At 44.9% G+C, this 13,447-nt stretch overlaps 1 protein-coding gene across 1 annotated transcript in view; it reads right to left on the bottom strand.

Moving 5' to 3' along the window:
- LOC143770143 (sulfotransferase 2B1-like) overlaps positions 1–13,447 on the bottom strand; it is a 244,788-nt gene that overhangs the window by 51,389 nt on the left and 179,952 nt on the right. Inside the window, exon 3 of the mRNA XM_077259473.1 lies at positions 3,802–4,013. Coding sequence (XP_077115588.1) covers positions 3,802–4,013 — 212 coding nt within the window. The remainder of the gene's footprint in view (positions 1–3,801; positions 4,014–13,447) is intronic.

Below are 13,447 nucleotides of genomic sequence, written 5' to 3'. Positions count from 1 at the left end.
GGGAGTCCTCTCCGGCGTCCTGCCTCCAGTCATGACGCACTCGCTGGCTCCACTCTATCTGGGGATGCCGGGCGTCATGCGCCACTTGGAACCATGTGAGTCCAGCTTTTGACTACAAGTACCATGATCCTCTTGGGTCTATCTTCCGACCATGTGATTTATGACACCGTACTCGCTTATTGGCCACCGTTCATACAAAAAGGGCATGTTTCCGTTGTGATGCCACTCCCCCTGACGAAGGCACGTTGCCGAAATGCGCATTGGGGCTGTGGCATCACCATTTGTATGTTGGTAAGTGTTATTTGATTTATGTTACGGTTCTCTGCATATCCCTATAACTTATACTTTAGGGGTTCTAACATTGAGGGCCTCTTTTGGCCTCAAGGACGGCATTAGTACATGTATATAGTTTGCTATCTTCACTTCAAACCCTGTATCTGTTTACCCATAGAGATATTTCTTTATACTGGTGACTAAGGGATTCAAGGATCAGGGTTTCTATGTGTATAATGTGCTCTGTGTATAGTGCTCTGTTTTACCCCGGTGTTTATGACTCATGTATTGAGGAACCCATATGCAGGATGTTACTTTAGTAATTTATCTACCCATCTTTTGGTGATGCCTGTATGTTTTTCTCTTGGCTCACTTGTAGCACTGTTGGCTATTTTTAATTGTTTGTTTTTATACAAATTAATAAAGTTTGTTGCACTGCAGTACTTTGCTCTGCCCAGACAAAGTACGCCTGCGCCGGAGCCGCGGCGTAAAGACCCGAAGAGGACGTCATGGAATGAAGATGGGAGGCGCCGGAGCGGACCGGAGACACCCATTTGACCAGACCGCACCGGGACCACCCCTGGGTGAGTATAATCTAACGTCTTTTTCTCCTCTTTCAGGTAACATCGGGGGCTTATCTACAGCATTACAGAATGCTGTAGATAAGCCCCTGATGCCGGTGAGCTTACCTCACCAGCCATTTTGGGGGTGACAGGTTCCCTTTAACCCCCAAGGGTGGTTTGCACGTTAATGACCGGGCCAATTTTTACAATTCTGACAACTGTCCCTTTATGAGGTTATAACTGTGGAACACTTCAACGGATCCTGATAATTCTGACAATGTTTTCTCGTGACATATTGTAATTCATGATTCTGGTAAAATTTCTTGGACATTACCTGCATTTATTTGTGAAAAAAATGGAAATTTACCCAATTTACCAACTTTGAATTTTTATGCCCCTAAATTACAGAGATATGTCACACAAAATACTTAATAAGTAACATTTCCCACATGTCTACTTTACATCAGCACAATTTTGTAACCAAAGTTTTTTTTTGTTAGGGAGTTATAAGGGTTAAAAGTTGACCAGCAATTTCTCATTTTTACAACACCATTTTTTTTAGGGATCAAATCACATTTGCAGTCACTTTGAGGGGTCTATATGATAGAAAATACCCAAGAGTGACACCATTCTAAAAACTGCACCCCTCAAGATGCTCAAAACCACATTTTAGAAGTTTATTTACCCTTCAGGATTACACACAGGATTTTTTAAAATGTTTGAAAAAAAATGAACATTTAACTTTTTTTGACAAAAAATTTACTTCAGCTCCAATTTGTTGTATTTTACCAAGGGTGATAGGAGAAATTGGACCACAAAAGTTGTTGTACAATTTGTCCTGAGTATGCTGATACCCCATATGTGGGGTTAAACCACTGTTTGGGCGCATGGCACAGCTCGAAAGGGAAGAAGCACCGTTGGACTTTTCAATGCAAAATTGACTGGAATTGAGATAGGACGCCATGTCGTGTTTGGAGAGCCTCTGATGTGCCTAAACATTGAAACCCCCCACAAGTGACACCATTTTGGAAAGTAGACTGCCTAAGAAACTTATCTAGATGTGTGGTGAGCACTTTGTCCCACCAACTGCTTCACAGAAGTCTATAATATAGAGCGGTAAAAATAAAAAATCATATTTTTTCACAAAAATCATATTTTTGCCCCAGTTTTGTATTTTCCCAAGGGTAACAGAAGAAATTGGACCCCAAAAGTTGTTGTGCAATTTTTCTTGAGTACGCTGATACCCCATATGTGGGGCGGGACCACTGTTTGGGCGCGTGGCAGAGCTCGGAAGGGAAGGATTGCCATTTGGAATGCAGACTAAGATGGAATGGTCTGCGGTGTCATATTGCGTTTGCTGTGCCCCTGATGTACGTAAACAGTAGAAACCCCCCACAAGTGACCCCATATTGGAAACTAGACCTCCCAAGGACCTTATCTAGATGTGTTGTGAGAACTTTGAACCCCCAAGTGTTTCACTACAGTTTATAATGCAGAGCTGTGAAAATATAAAATCTTTTTTTTTTCACAAAAATTATTTTTTAGCCCTCAGTTTTGTATTTTCCCAACAGTAAAAGGAGAAATTGGACCACAATACAGTATTTGTTGTCCAATTTGTCCTGAGTACGCTGATACCCCATATGTGAAGGGGAACAACCATTTGGGCACATGGCAGAGCTCGGAAGGGAAGGAGCGCTGCTTGGAATGCAGACTTAGATGGAAAGGTCTGCAAGCGTCACATTGCCTTTGCAGAGCCCCTGATGTACCTAAACAGTAGAAACCCCCCACAAGTGACCCGATACTTGAAACTAGATCCCCAAAGGAACTTATTTAGATGTGATGTGAGAGCTTTTAACCTCCAAGTGTTTCACTGCTGTTTACAATGCAGAGCCATAAAAATAGTCATTTTTTCCCACAAAAATGATTTTTTTAGCCAACAAATTTTTATTTTTTCAAGGGCAAAAAGAGAAATTGGACCCCAAAAGTTGTTGTCTGATTTCTCCTTAGTAGGATGATACCCCATATGTTGGGCGCACGGGATAGTTCGGAGTGGAAGGAGCACTGTTTTACTTTTTCATCGCTGAATTGTCTGGAATTGAGATCGGACGCCCCGGTTGTGCCTAAACAGTGGAAACCCCCCAATTCTAACTGAAACCCTAACCCAAACACACCCCTAACCCTAATCCCAACCCTAACCATTACCCTAACCACACCTCTAACCCGAACACGCCCCTAACCCTAATCCCAAACACACCCCTAACCCCAACACACCTCTAACCCTAATCCCAACCCTAAACACACCCCTATCTCCAACACACCCCTAACCCTAATCCCAACCATAGCCCTAACCACACTAGTAACCCTGACACACCCCTAACCCTAATTCCAACCCTAATCCCAACCGTAAATGTAATCCAAACTCTAACCCTAGCTTTAGCCCCAACCCTAATCCTAACTTTATCCCCAGCCCTAACTATAGCCCTAACCCTAACTTTAACCCCTAACCCTAATGGGAAAATGGAAATAAATGCATTTTTTATTTTAATATTTTTGCCTAAATAAGGGGTTATGAAGGGAGGGTTTGTTTTACTATTTATAACGGGAGGTTTTAGCGGATTTTTATGATTGGCAGCTGTCACACACTAAAAGACGTTTTTTATTGCAAAAAATTGTTTCTGAGTTATTACCTCATAAAATAACAGTGGTCAGAATTGTAAAAATTGGCATGTCAATAATGTGCAAACCACCTTGGGGGGTAAAAGGGTTAATGTTTGCACACATCTTAGTGCTTACACTGTGCTTCTGCTCTCTTTAGATTGCACTTTTTACATTACATATTTGATCTACGTATTACATCTAGTTGTTATGTACTTTTCATTTTGATAAATACAATAATAACAATACAAATGTGATCACACTACAGCATTACACAATGTTTTTGATGACTTGTTGTGTAATAATTTACCTTCGCTTTAGAACCATTAAAAGATTTCATAAAAAGGTGTTTGGGTATGTGGCTGGTAATTAGGCGAGGGTGTTCCTCACTTTGTTGTAGCTCTTTGGCAACATCTAACTCTTCAATCCAAGGTATTCTTTTCCAGTTCAGTACAGTATTGTTCCAGGTTGGGTCTCCATTCTTATGAATGAGGCTTAAAATCTCAATCATCCATGTGGTACCTAATAATGTTATTAAAAGCAAAAGGAAAAAAAGTATATAATTTTAACATTTGAGAAATACTAGGTATTCAAGATGATCTCTGAGCATTTGTTCAAGACATTTAAATTTATGGGGCCAGATCTGAATACATCTTATATGACGTATTGATATATGAAGAAAAATGTGGCACTCACCCAGGTATTGCTTGTAGAGAAAAATCCTTTATTCGCTACATTCAGCGGTTAGGAGTACATGGAGAGGCGATTTAGATGAAGGCAAGAGAGAGTGCGGGGACAGAAATGAGGACTACGGCCGTTTCGCGCTAAGCGCTTCAACGGGTCCAGGGGCCTGGACCCGTTGAAGCGCTTAGCGCGAAACGGCCGTAGTCCTCATTTCTGTCCCCGCACTCTCTCTTGCCTTCGTCTAAATCGCCTCTCCATGTACTCCTAACCGCTGAATGTAGCAAATAAAGGATTTTTCTCTATAAGCAATACCTGGGTGAGTGCCACATTTTTCTTCATATATCAATACGAGTGAACGCTTCCACCATTTTCTGTGATGCACCACCATTGATATGCTTCAATCTGGAAAGTGTTAAAGGTCTATGTCTTCCAATCAAGTATTTTGCCTGTGAAGATTCATTAACCTAGTGCCGCACGAACCTGTTTCTGCTACTCATCTTATATGACGCATGCAAAAAAAATATTAAATGACACAATATATTACAATAAAAAATGCACAACTACAAATGAGATACGTGGAAGAAGTGAATTCAAACTCAGAAATGCATTTTCTTACTTGTAAACCATCTGCGATCGACATTTTTTGTATTGAGGATGACAAGATTTATTGACATTAACAGCTTTATTAGGAACAGAATTTTTGGAGCAGTGCAATGATCCTGACTTTTACGGTTTGCTCACACCAGCATCTAAAAAATCAGTCCCATTCTCATCCTGAAAAGACTGGTGAAAACCATACAGTTCACCTTTTGTCATGAGAATGCAATGGAATTGTAAGATTATTTTCTCGTCTCGGATTCATACGAAATCCGTAAGCACTGCATTTTTATAATCCTGTTTTATATTCTATAGTACACTATGTAAACTTAATAGCTACTTGAAAAAAATAAAGCAATCATGCATATAGATATCGATACAAAGATGATATAAAGATCTAAAATAAATAGATAGTAAATAGAATAGATACAGTCTTGTAAAAGTATTCACCCCTTGTTATTTTTTGTGTTTTGCTACCTCACAACCATTTTTTTAAGGGTTTGCATCAGTTCATGTAAAGTGCATGCCTACAACTCTGAATATCTAGGTTTCTCTTTATTGTAAAACGAACAATAAATAGTACAAAAAAATGAAAACTTCAGTAAGAATAACTATCCCCTCCTTTTTTCAAATGTATTATTTAGCCTTCTGACCGAGCACTCCGCCTCCTAGCCACAGGTGTTTTAATTGCAACAGGTCCATTACCCATCTACAGAGAGAGAGAATGTTAGTCTAAGAAGAGGTTTTCATAGGTACCCATTCAGATGGAGACGTTTATTCTCAGCTAGGAAAGGAAAGCATAGGACCTGGTATAAGAGAGATGCCGTAAAGTGGCTACCAGGTACACATAAAATTGGCCATTTTTATGCGTCAAACTTTCTCATTTTTCATATTTCTAGTGCAGTAATGCAGTTTTATTTTCATGTTTCATGTTTGCATGTTTCAGCGCTGCAGTGTGCTGCCTTATTTGCTTGACTGTAAAAGAGTTGGTGACTCTAGGTTCAGCACCTGTTCACACTTAGTCTATGTTTGGATGTGACGGTCAGTTTTTTCAAATGTATTATTTAGCCTTCTGACCGAGCACTCCGCCTCCTAGCCACAGGTGTTTTAATTGCAACAGGTCCATTACCCCTCCACAGAGAGAGAGAATGTTGGTCTAAGAAGAGGTTTTCATAGGTACCCATTCAGATGGAGACGTTTATTCTCAGCGAGGAAAGGAAAGCGTAGGACCTGGTATAAGAGAGATGCCGTAAAGTGGCTACCATGTACACATAAAATTGGCCATTTTTATGCACTAAACTCTCTCATTTTTCATATTTCTAGTGCAGTAATGCAGTTTAATTTTCGTGTTTCATGTTTGCATGTTTCAGCGCTGCAGTGTGCTGCCTTATTTGCTTGACTATCCCCTCCTAAAGTCAGGACTTTGTAGAGACTCCTTTTTGCAGCAATTACAGCCAGGGCTGCCATCAGGGCATGACAGCCATGACTGGCGTATGGGGCCCGGTGAGCAGAGGGGGCACGCATCGGGCCCCGTCTAATCTGCTCACCGGGCCCCCCCCTGCCGGCGCTGCGGGCCCCCCCTGCCGGCGCTGCAGGCCCCCCCTGCAGGCGCTGCGGGCCTGCGGGACACTATTGACGTGCGGGCCCGTGCCTGTTATGATCCTCAGTGGCTTAGGATCACAAATCTAACCAGCTAAGTCAGAGATAATAGGATGAGCTCTGGGGATGTGGTAACTGGACTGACCGCAAACCCGATCCTAACCGCACACACTATAGGTAGCCGTGGAACGTTTCCTGAAATCCTAGACATCTCTTCATGGCCTGAGAAACTGACTAACTATAGAGATAAAGTAAAGACCTCACTTGCCTCAGAGAAATAACCCCAAAGATATAGAACAGCCCCCCACAAATAATAACGGTGAGTTAAGAGGAAAAGATAAACGCAGAGATGAAACAGGTTAAGCCAATGAGGCCCGCTAACACTAGATAGCAGAAAATAGCAAGGGATCTGTGCGGTCAGTAAAAAACCCTATACAAAAATATCCACGCAGAGAATGCGAGAACCCCCACACCAACTAACCATGTGGGGGGAGCAACTCAGCACCCCAGAGCTACCAGCAAGCAGAGATATCACATATTAGCAAGCTGGACAAAACTCATAATATTCTAGGAAACATATTGAACACAGATGAGCAAGAATAAGCAAACAGAACTTAGCTTCTCTTGGAGAGACTGATATCGGATGTAGACAGGAGGAATCAGAATAGCACTGAATACAACGACAACAGGCAAGGAATGAAGGACCAGGTGAATTAAATAGGAAACCTGACTAGCAGATGACGAGATAGCTGATCCCAGCCAGAAACCTGCAGAATAACAAAAAGAGCCACCAGGGGGAGCCCAAAGAGAGAACTCACACAGTACCACTCACGACCACAGGAGGGAGCCCGGAAACAGAGTTCACAACAGTACCCCCCCCCTTGAGGAGGGGTCACCGAACCCTCACCAGAACCCCCAGGGCGATCAGGGTGAGCCACATGGAAGGCACAAACCAAATCGGCCGCATGAACATCAGAGGCGACAACCCAGGAATTATCCTCCTGACCATAGCCCTTCCACTTAACCAAATACTGAAGCCTCCGTCTTGAAATACGAGAATCCAAGATCTTCTCCACCACGTATTCCAATTCTCCCTCAACCAGCACCGGAGCAGGAGGCTCAACAGAAGGAACCACAGGCACCACATACCTCCGCAACAAAGACCTATGGAACACATTACGGATGGTAAACGATGCCGGGAGGTCCAAACGAAATGACACAGGGTTGAGGATTTCCAAAATTTTATAAGGACCGATAAAACGAGGCTTAAACTTAGGAGAAGAAACCTTCATAGGAACATAACGAGAAGACAACCACACCAAATCCCCCACACGAAGTCGGGGACCCACACAGCGACGACGGTTAGCAAAGCGCTGAGCCTTCTCTTGTGACAACGTCAAATTGTCCACCACATGGTTCCAAATCTGCTGCAACCTATCCACCACAGAATCCACCCCAGGACAGTCAGAAGACTCAACCTGACCCGAGGAAAAACGAGGATGAAAACCAGAATTACAAAAAAAAGGCGAAACCAAAGTAGCCGAACTAGCCCGGTTATTAAGGGCAAACTCGGCCAATGGCAAAAAAGTCACCCAATCATCCTGGTCAGCAGAAACAAAACATCTTAAATAAGTTTCTAAGGTCTGATTAGTTCGCTCGGTTTGGCCATTCGTCTGAGAATGGAAGGCCGACGAAAAAGATAAATCAATGCCCATCTTAGCACAAAAGGACCGCCAAAATCTGGACACAAACTGGGATCCTCTGTCAGACACAATGTTTTCAGGGATGCCGTGCAGACGAACCACATTCTGAAAAAATAGCGGAACCAAATCGGAGGAGGAAGGCAACTTAGGCAAGGGCACCAAATGGACCATTTTAGAAAAACGATCACAAACCACCCAGATGACAGACGTTCTCTGAGAGACCGGAAGATCCGAAATAAAATCCATGGAAATATGCGTCCAAGGCCTCTTAGGAACCGGCAAAGGCAAAAGCAACCCACTGGCACGAGAACAGCAAGGCTTAGCCCGAGCACAAATCCCACAAAACTGCACAAAGGAACGCACATCCCGCGACAAGGAAGGCCACCAGAAGGATCTAGCCACCAAATCTCTGGTACCAAAAATCCCAGGATGACCTGCCAACACCGAAGAATGAACCCCGGAAATAACTCTGCTGGTCCATCTATCTGGGACAAACAGTCTCTCTGATGGACAACGGTCAGGTCTATCCGCCTGAAATTCCTGTAACACCCATCGCAAATCTGGGGAAATAGCAGACAAAATTACCCCCTGTTTGAGGATACCAGCCGGCTCAGAAACTCCAGGGGAGTCAGGCACAAAACTCCTAGAAAGAGCATCAGCCTTCACGTTCTTCGAACCAGGAAGGTACGAGACCACGAAATCGAAACGTGAGAAAAACAATGACCAACGAGCCTGTCTAGGATTCAACCGCTTGGCCGACTCAATATAAATCAAATTTTTATGATCAGTCAATACCACCACACGATGCTTAGCTCCTTCTAGCCAGTGTCGCCACTCCTCAAATGCCCACTTCATTGCCAACAACTCCCGATTACCAACATCATAATTTCGCTCAGCCGGCGAAAATTTTCTTGAAAAGAAGGCACATGGCTTCATCACAGAGCAATCAGAGCTTCTCTGTGACAAAACAGCCCCTGCTCCAATTTCAGAAGCATCAACCTCGACCTGGAAGGGAAGAGAGACATCTGGCTGACATAAAACTGGAGCCGAAGAAAACCGGCGCTTCAGCTCCCGAAAGGCCTCAACGGCCGCAGGAGACCAGTTAGTCACATCAGAACCCTTCTTGGTCAAATCCGTCAAAGGTTTAACAACACCAGAAAATTAGCAATGAAACGACGGTAAAAATTAGCAAAACCCAAGAACTTCTGAAGACTCTTAACCGATGTAGGTTGAGTCCAATCATGAATAGCCTGGACCTTGACTGGGTCCATCTCAATAGAAGAATGAGAAAAAATAAAGCCCAAAAAGGAAACTTGCTGGACTCCGAAGAGACATTTGGAACCCTTCACAAATAAGGCATTGGCACGCAGGACCTGAAATACCATCCTGACCTGCTTCACATGGGATTCCCAATCATCCGAAAAGACCAAAATATCATCCAGCTACACAATCATAAATTTATCCAGATATTCTCGGAAGATATCGTGCATGAAGGACTGAAACACAGAAGGGGCATTAGAAAGTCCAAAAGGCATCACCAAGTACTCAAAATGGCCTTCGGGCGTATTAAATGCTGTTTTCCATTCATCGCCCTGCTTTATACGCACAAGATTATACGCACCGCGAAGATCTATCTTGGTGAACCAACTAGACCCCCTAATCCGAGCAAACAGATCAGACAACAATGGTAAGGGATACTGAAATTTGACCGTGATTTTATTTAGAAGGCGATAATCTATACAGGGTCTCAACGAACCATCCTTCTTGGCCACAAAAAAGAATCCCGCACCAAGAGGGGACGAGGAGGGGCGAATATGTCCCTTCTCCAAAGACTCTTTTACATAGCTCCGCATAGCGGCATGCTCTGGTACAGACAAATTAAACAGTCGTCCCTTAGGGAACTTACTACCAGGAATCAAATTTATAGCACAATCACAATCCCTATGAGGAGGTAGGGTACTGGATTTGGGCTCATCAAATACATCCTGGTAGTCCGACAAAAACTCAGGGACTTCAGAAGGAGTAGAAGAAGCAATTGATACCAAGGGAGCATCGCCATGAATTCCCTGGCAACCCCAACTCGACACAGACATTGCTTTCCAATCCAGGACTGGATTATGAGCCTGCAACCATCGCAGACCCAACACGACAACGTCATGCAAATTATATAACTCAAGAAAGCGAATCACTTCCTGATGTGCAGGAGTCATACACATGGTCACTTGAGTCCAGTATTGAGGTTTATTCTTGGCCAATGATGTAGCATCAATTCCCTTCAATGGAATAGGGAACTGTAAAGGCTCAAGGATAAAACCACAGCGCTTGGCAAATGACAAATCCATCAGATTCAGGGCAGCACCTGAATCTACAAACGCCATAACAGAGTAAGATGACAGAGAGCAAATCAAAGTAACAGACAAAATGAATTTAGGCTGTACAGTACCAATGGTGACAGATTTAGCGAAGTTTTTTGTGCGCTTAGAGCATGCTGAGATAACATGAGCTGAATCACCACAGTAAAAGCACAACCCATTCTGACGTCTATGATTTTGCCGTTCAATTCTGGTCAGAATCCTATCACATTGCATAGACTCAGGTTTCTGTTCAGAAAACACCGCCAGATGGTGCGCAGGTTTGCGCTCCCGCAAGCGCCGATCAATCTGAATGGCCAAAGCCATTGACTCATTCAGACTCGCAGGCGTGGGGAACCCCACCATAATATTTTTAAGGGCTTCAGAAAGACCTTTTCTGAAAATTGCCGCCAGGGCACACTCATTCCATTGAGTAAGCACTGACCATTTCCTAAATTTCTGACAATAGACCTCTGCTTCATCCTGACCCTGAGAGAGGGCCAGCAAAGCTTTTACTGCCTGGTCCTCAAGATTAGGTTCCTCATAAAGCAATCCAAGCGCCAGAAAAAACGCATCCACATTAAGCAATGCAGGATATCCTGGCGCCAGTGAGAAAGCCCAATCTTGAGGGTCGCCACGTAACAAAGAAATAACAATTTTAACTTGCTGAGCATGATTACCCAAGGAACGAGGTCTCAAAGAAAGGAATAACTTGCAATTATACTTAAAATTCAAAAACCTAGATCTATCACCAGAAAACAGCTCAGGAATAGGTATTTTTGGCTCTAATATAGGACTATGAATGACATAATCCTAAATGCTTTGTACTCTTGCAGTAAGATGATCCACACTAGAAGTCAAACTCTGAATATCCATGTCTACATCTAAATTCAGAGCCACCCAGAGATTAAGGGGAGGAGAGAAGCAGGACACACTGCAGAGCAGAAAAAAAAAAATTGAACTCAGGATTTCTCTTATCCCACTTTTGCGATGCATTTAACACTTTTTGGCCTGTTGTACTGTTATGATCCTCAGTGGCTTAGGATCACAAATCTAACCAGCTAAGTCAGAGATAATAGGACGAGCTCTGGGGATGTGGTAACTGGACTGACCGCAAACCTGATCCTAACCGCACACACTATAGGTAGCCGTGGAACGTTTCCTGCAATCCTAGACGTCTCTTCACGGCCTGAGAAACTGACTACCCCTAGAGATAAAGTAAAGACCTCACTTGCCTCAGAGAAATAACCCCAAAGATATAGAACAGCCCCCCACAAATAATAACGGTGAGTTAAGAGGAAAAGATAAACGCAGAGATGAAACAGGTTAAGCAAATGAGGCCCGCTAACACTAGATAGCAGAAAATAGCAAGGGATCTGTGCGGTCAGTAAAAAACCCTATACAAAAATATCCACGCAGAGAATGCGAGAACCCCCACACCAACTAATGACGTGAGGGGAGCAACTCAGCACCCCAGAGCTACCAGCAAGCAGAGATATCACATATTAGCAAGCTGGACAAAACTCATATTATTCTAGGAAACATATTGAACACAGATGAGCAAGAATAAGCAAGCAGAACTTAGCTTCTATTGGAGAGACTGATAACGGATGTAGACAGGAGGAATCAGAATAGCACTGAATACAACGACAACAGGCAAGGAATGAAGGACCAGGTGAATTAAATAGGAAACCTGACTAGCAGATGACGAGATAGCTGATCCCAGCCAGAAACCTGCAGAATAACAAAAAGAGCCACCAGGGGGAGCCCAAAGAGAGAACTCACACAGTACCACTCACGACCACAGGAGGGAGCCCGGAAACAGAGTTCACAACACGTGCCCGCACGTCAATAGTTAACAGCTGCCGCCAGCCAGTCGGCTTGAGCGGCCGCAGTGCGCAGTCGCACTTCGCCGGCATCTGACATCATTGTCAGCCGCCGGCGAGTGCGTCCTTCACCTGCGTGGAGGAAGTGAGGTTCCCCGCCGCAGGAGCACACGGCCAGGTAAGAACTCGTTTTTTTTTTTTTTGGAGAGTGGCGATCCCAGGGGGGGTGGGGCCCGGGGCAGAACGCTGGACACGCTGGGGCCCGGGGCAGAACGCTGGACACGCTGGGGCCCGGGGCAGAAAGCTGGACACGCTGGGGCAGAAAGCTGGACATGGGCAGTATGATGGTCTGGACACAGGGGCAGAGATGCTGGACACAGGGGCAGAGATGCTGGACACAGGGGCAGAGATGCTGGACACAGGACACAGGGGCAGTATTCTGGACACGGAGCAGAGATGTTGGACACAGGGGGCAGAGATGCTGGACACAGGGGGCAGAGATGCTGGACACAGGGGGCAGAATGCTGGACACAGGGGCAGAATGCTGGACAAAGGGGCAGTATGCATTGCTGGACAAAGGGGCAGTATGCTGGACACGGGGGCAGTATGCTGGAAACAGGGGGCAGAATGCCGGACACAGGGGGCAGAATGCCGGACACAGGGGTCAGAATGCTGGACAAAGGGGCAGTATGCTGGACAAAGGGGCAGTATGCTGGACAAAGGGGCAGAGATGCTGGACACGGGGCAGAATGCTGGACACAGGGGCAGTATGCTGGACAAAGGGGCAGAGATGCTGGACACAGGGGGCAGAATGCTGGACACAGGGGCAGTATGCTGGACACAGGACACAGGGGGCAGAGATGCTGGATACAGGGGGCAGAGATGCTGGACACAGGGGGCAGAGATGCTGGACACAGGGGGCAGAGATGCTGGAAACGGGGGCAGAATGCTGGACATGGGGGCAGAATGCTGGACACGGGGGCAGAATGCATTGCTGGACAAAGGGGCAGTATGCTGGACACGGGGGCAGAATGCCGGACACAGGGGGCAGAATGCTGGACAGAGGGGCAGTATGCTGGACAAAGGGGCAGTATGCTGGACAAAGGGGCAGAGATGCTGGACAAAGGGGCAGAGATGCTGGACACGGGGCAGAATGCTGGACACAGGGGCAGTATGCTGGACAAAGGGGCAGAGAT

This window comes from Ranitomeya variabilis, chromosome 4, assembly GCF_051348905.1.
Source record: "Ranitomeya variabilis isolate aRanVar5 chromosome 4, aRanVar5.hap1, whole genome shotgun sequence".
Lineage (NCBI taxonomy): Eukaryota > Metazoa > Chordata > Amphibia > Anura > Dendrobatidae > Ranitomeya > Ranitomeya variabilis.
This window is presented reverse-complemented; position numbering and strand designations above follow the sequence as displayed.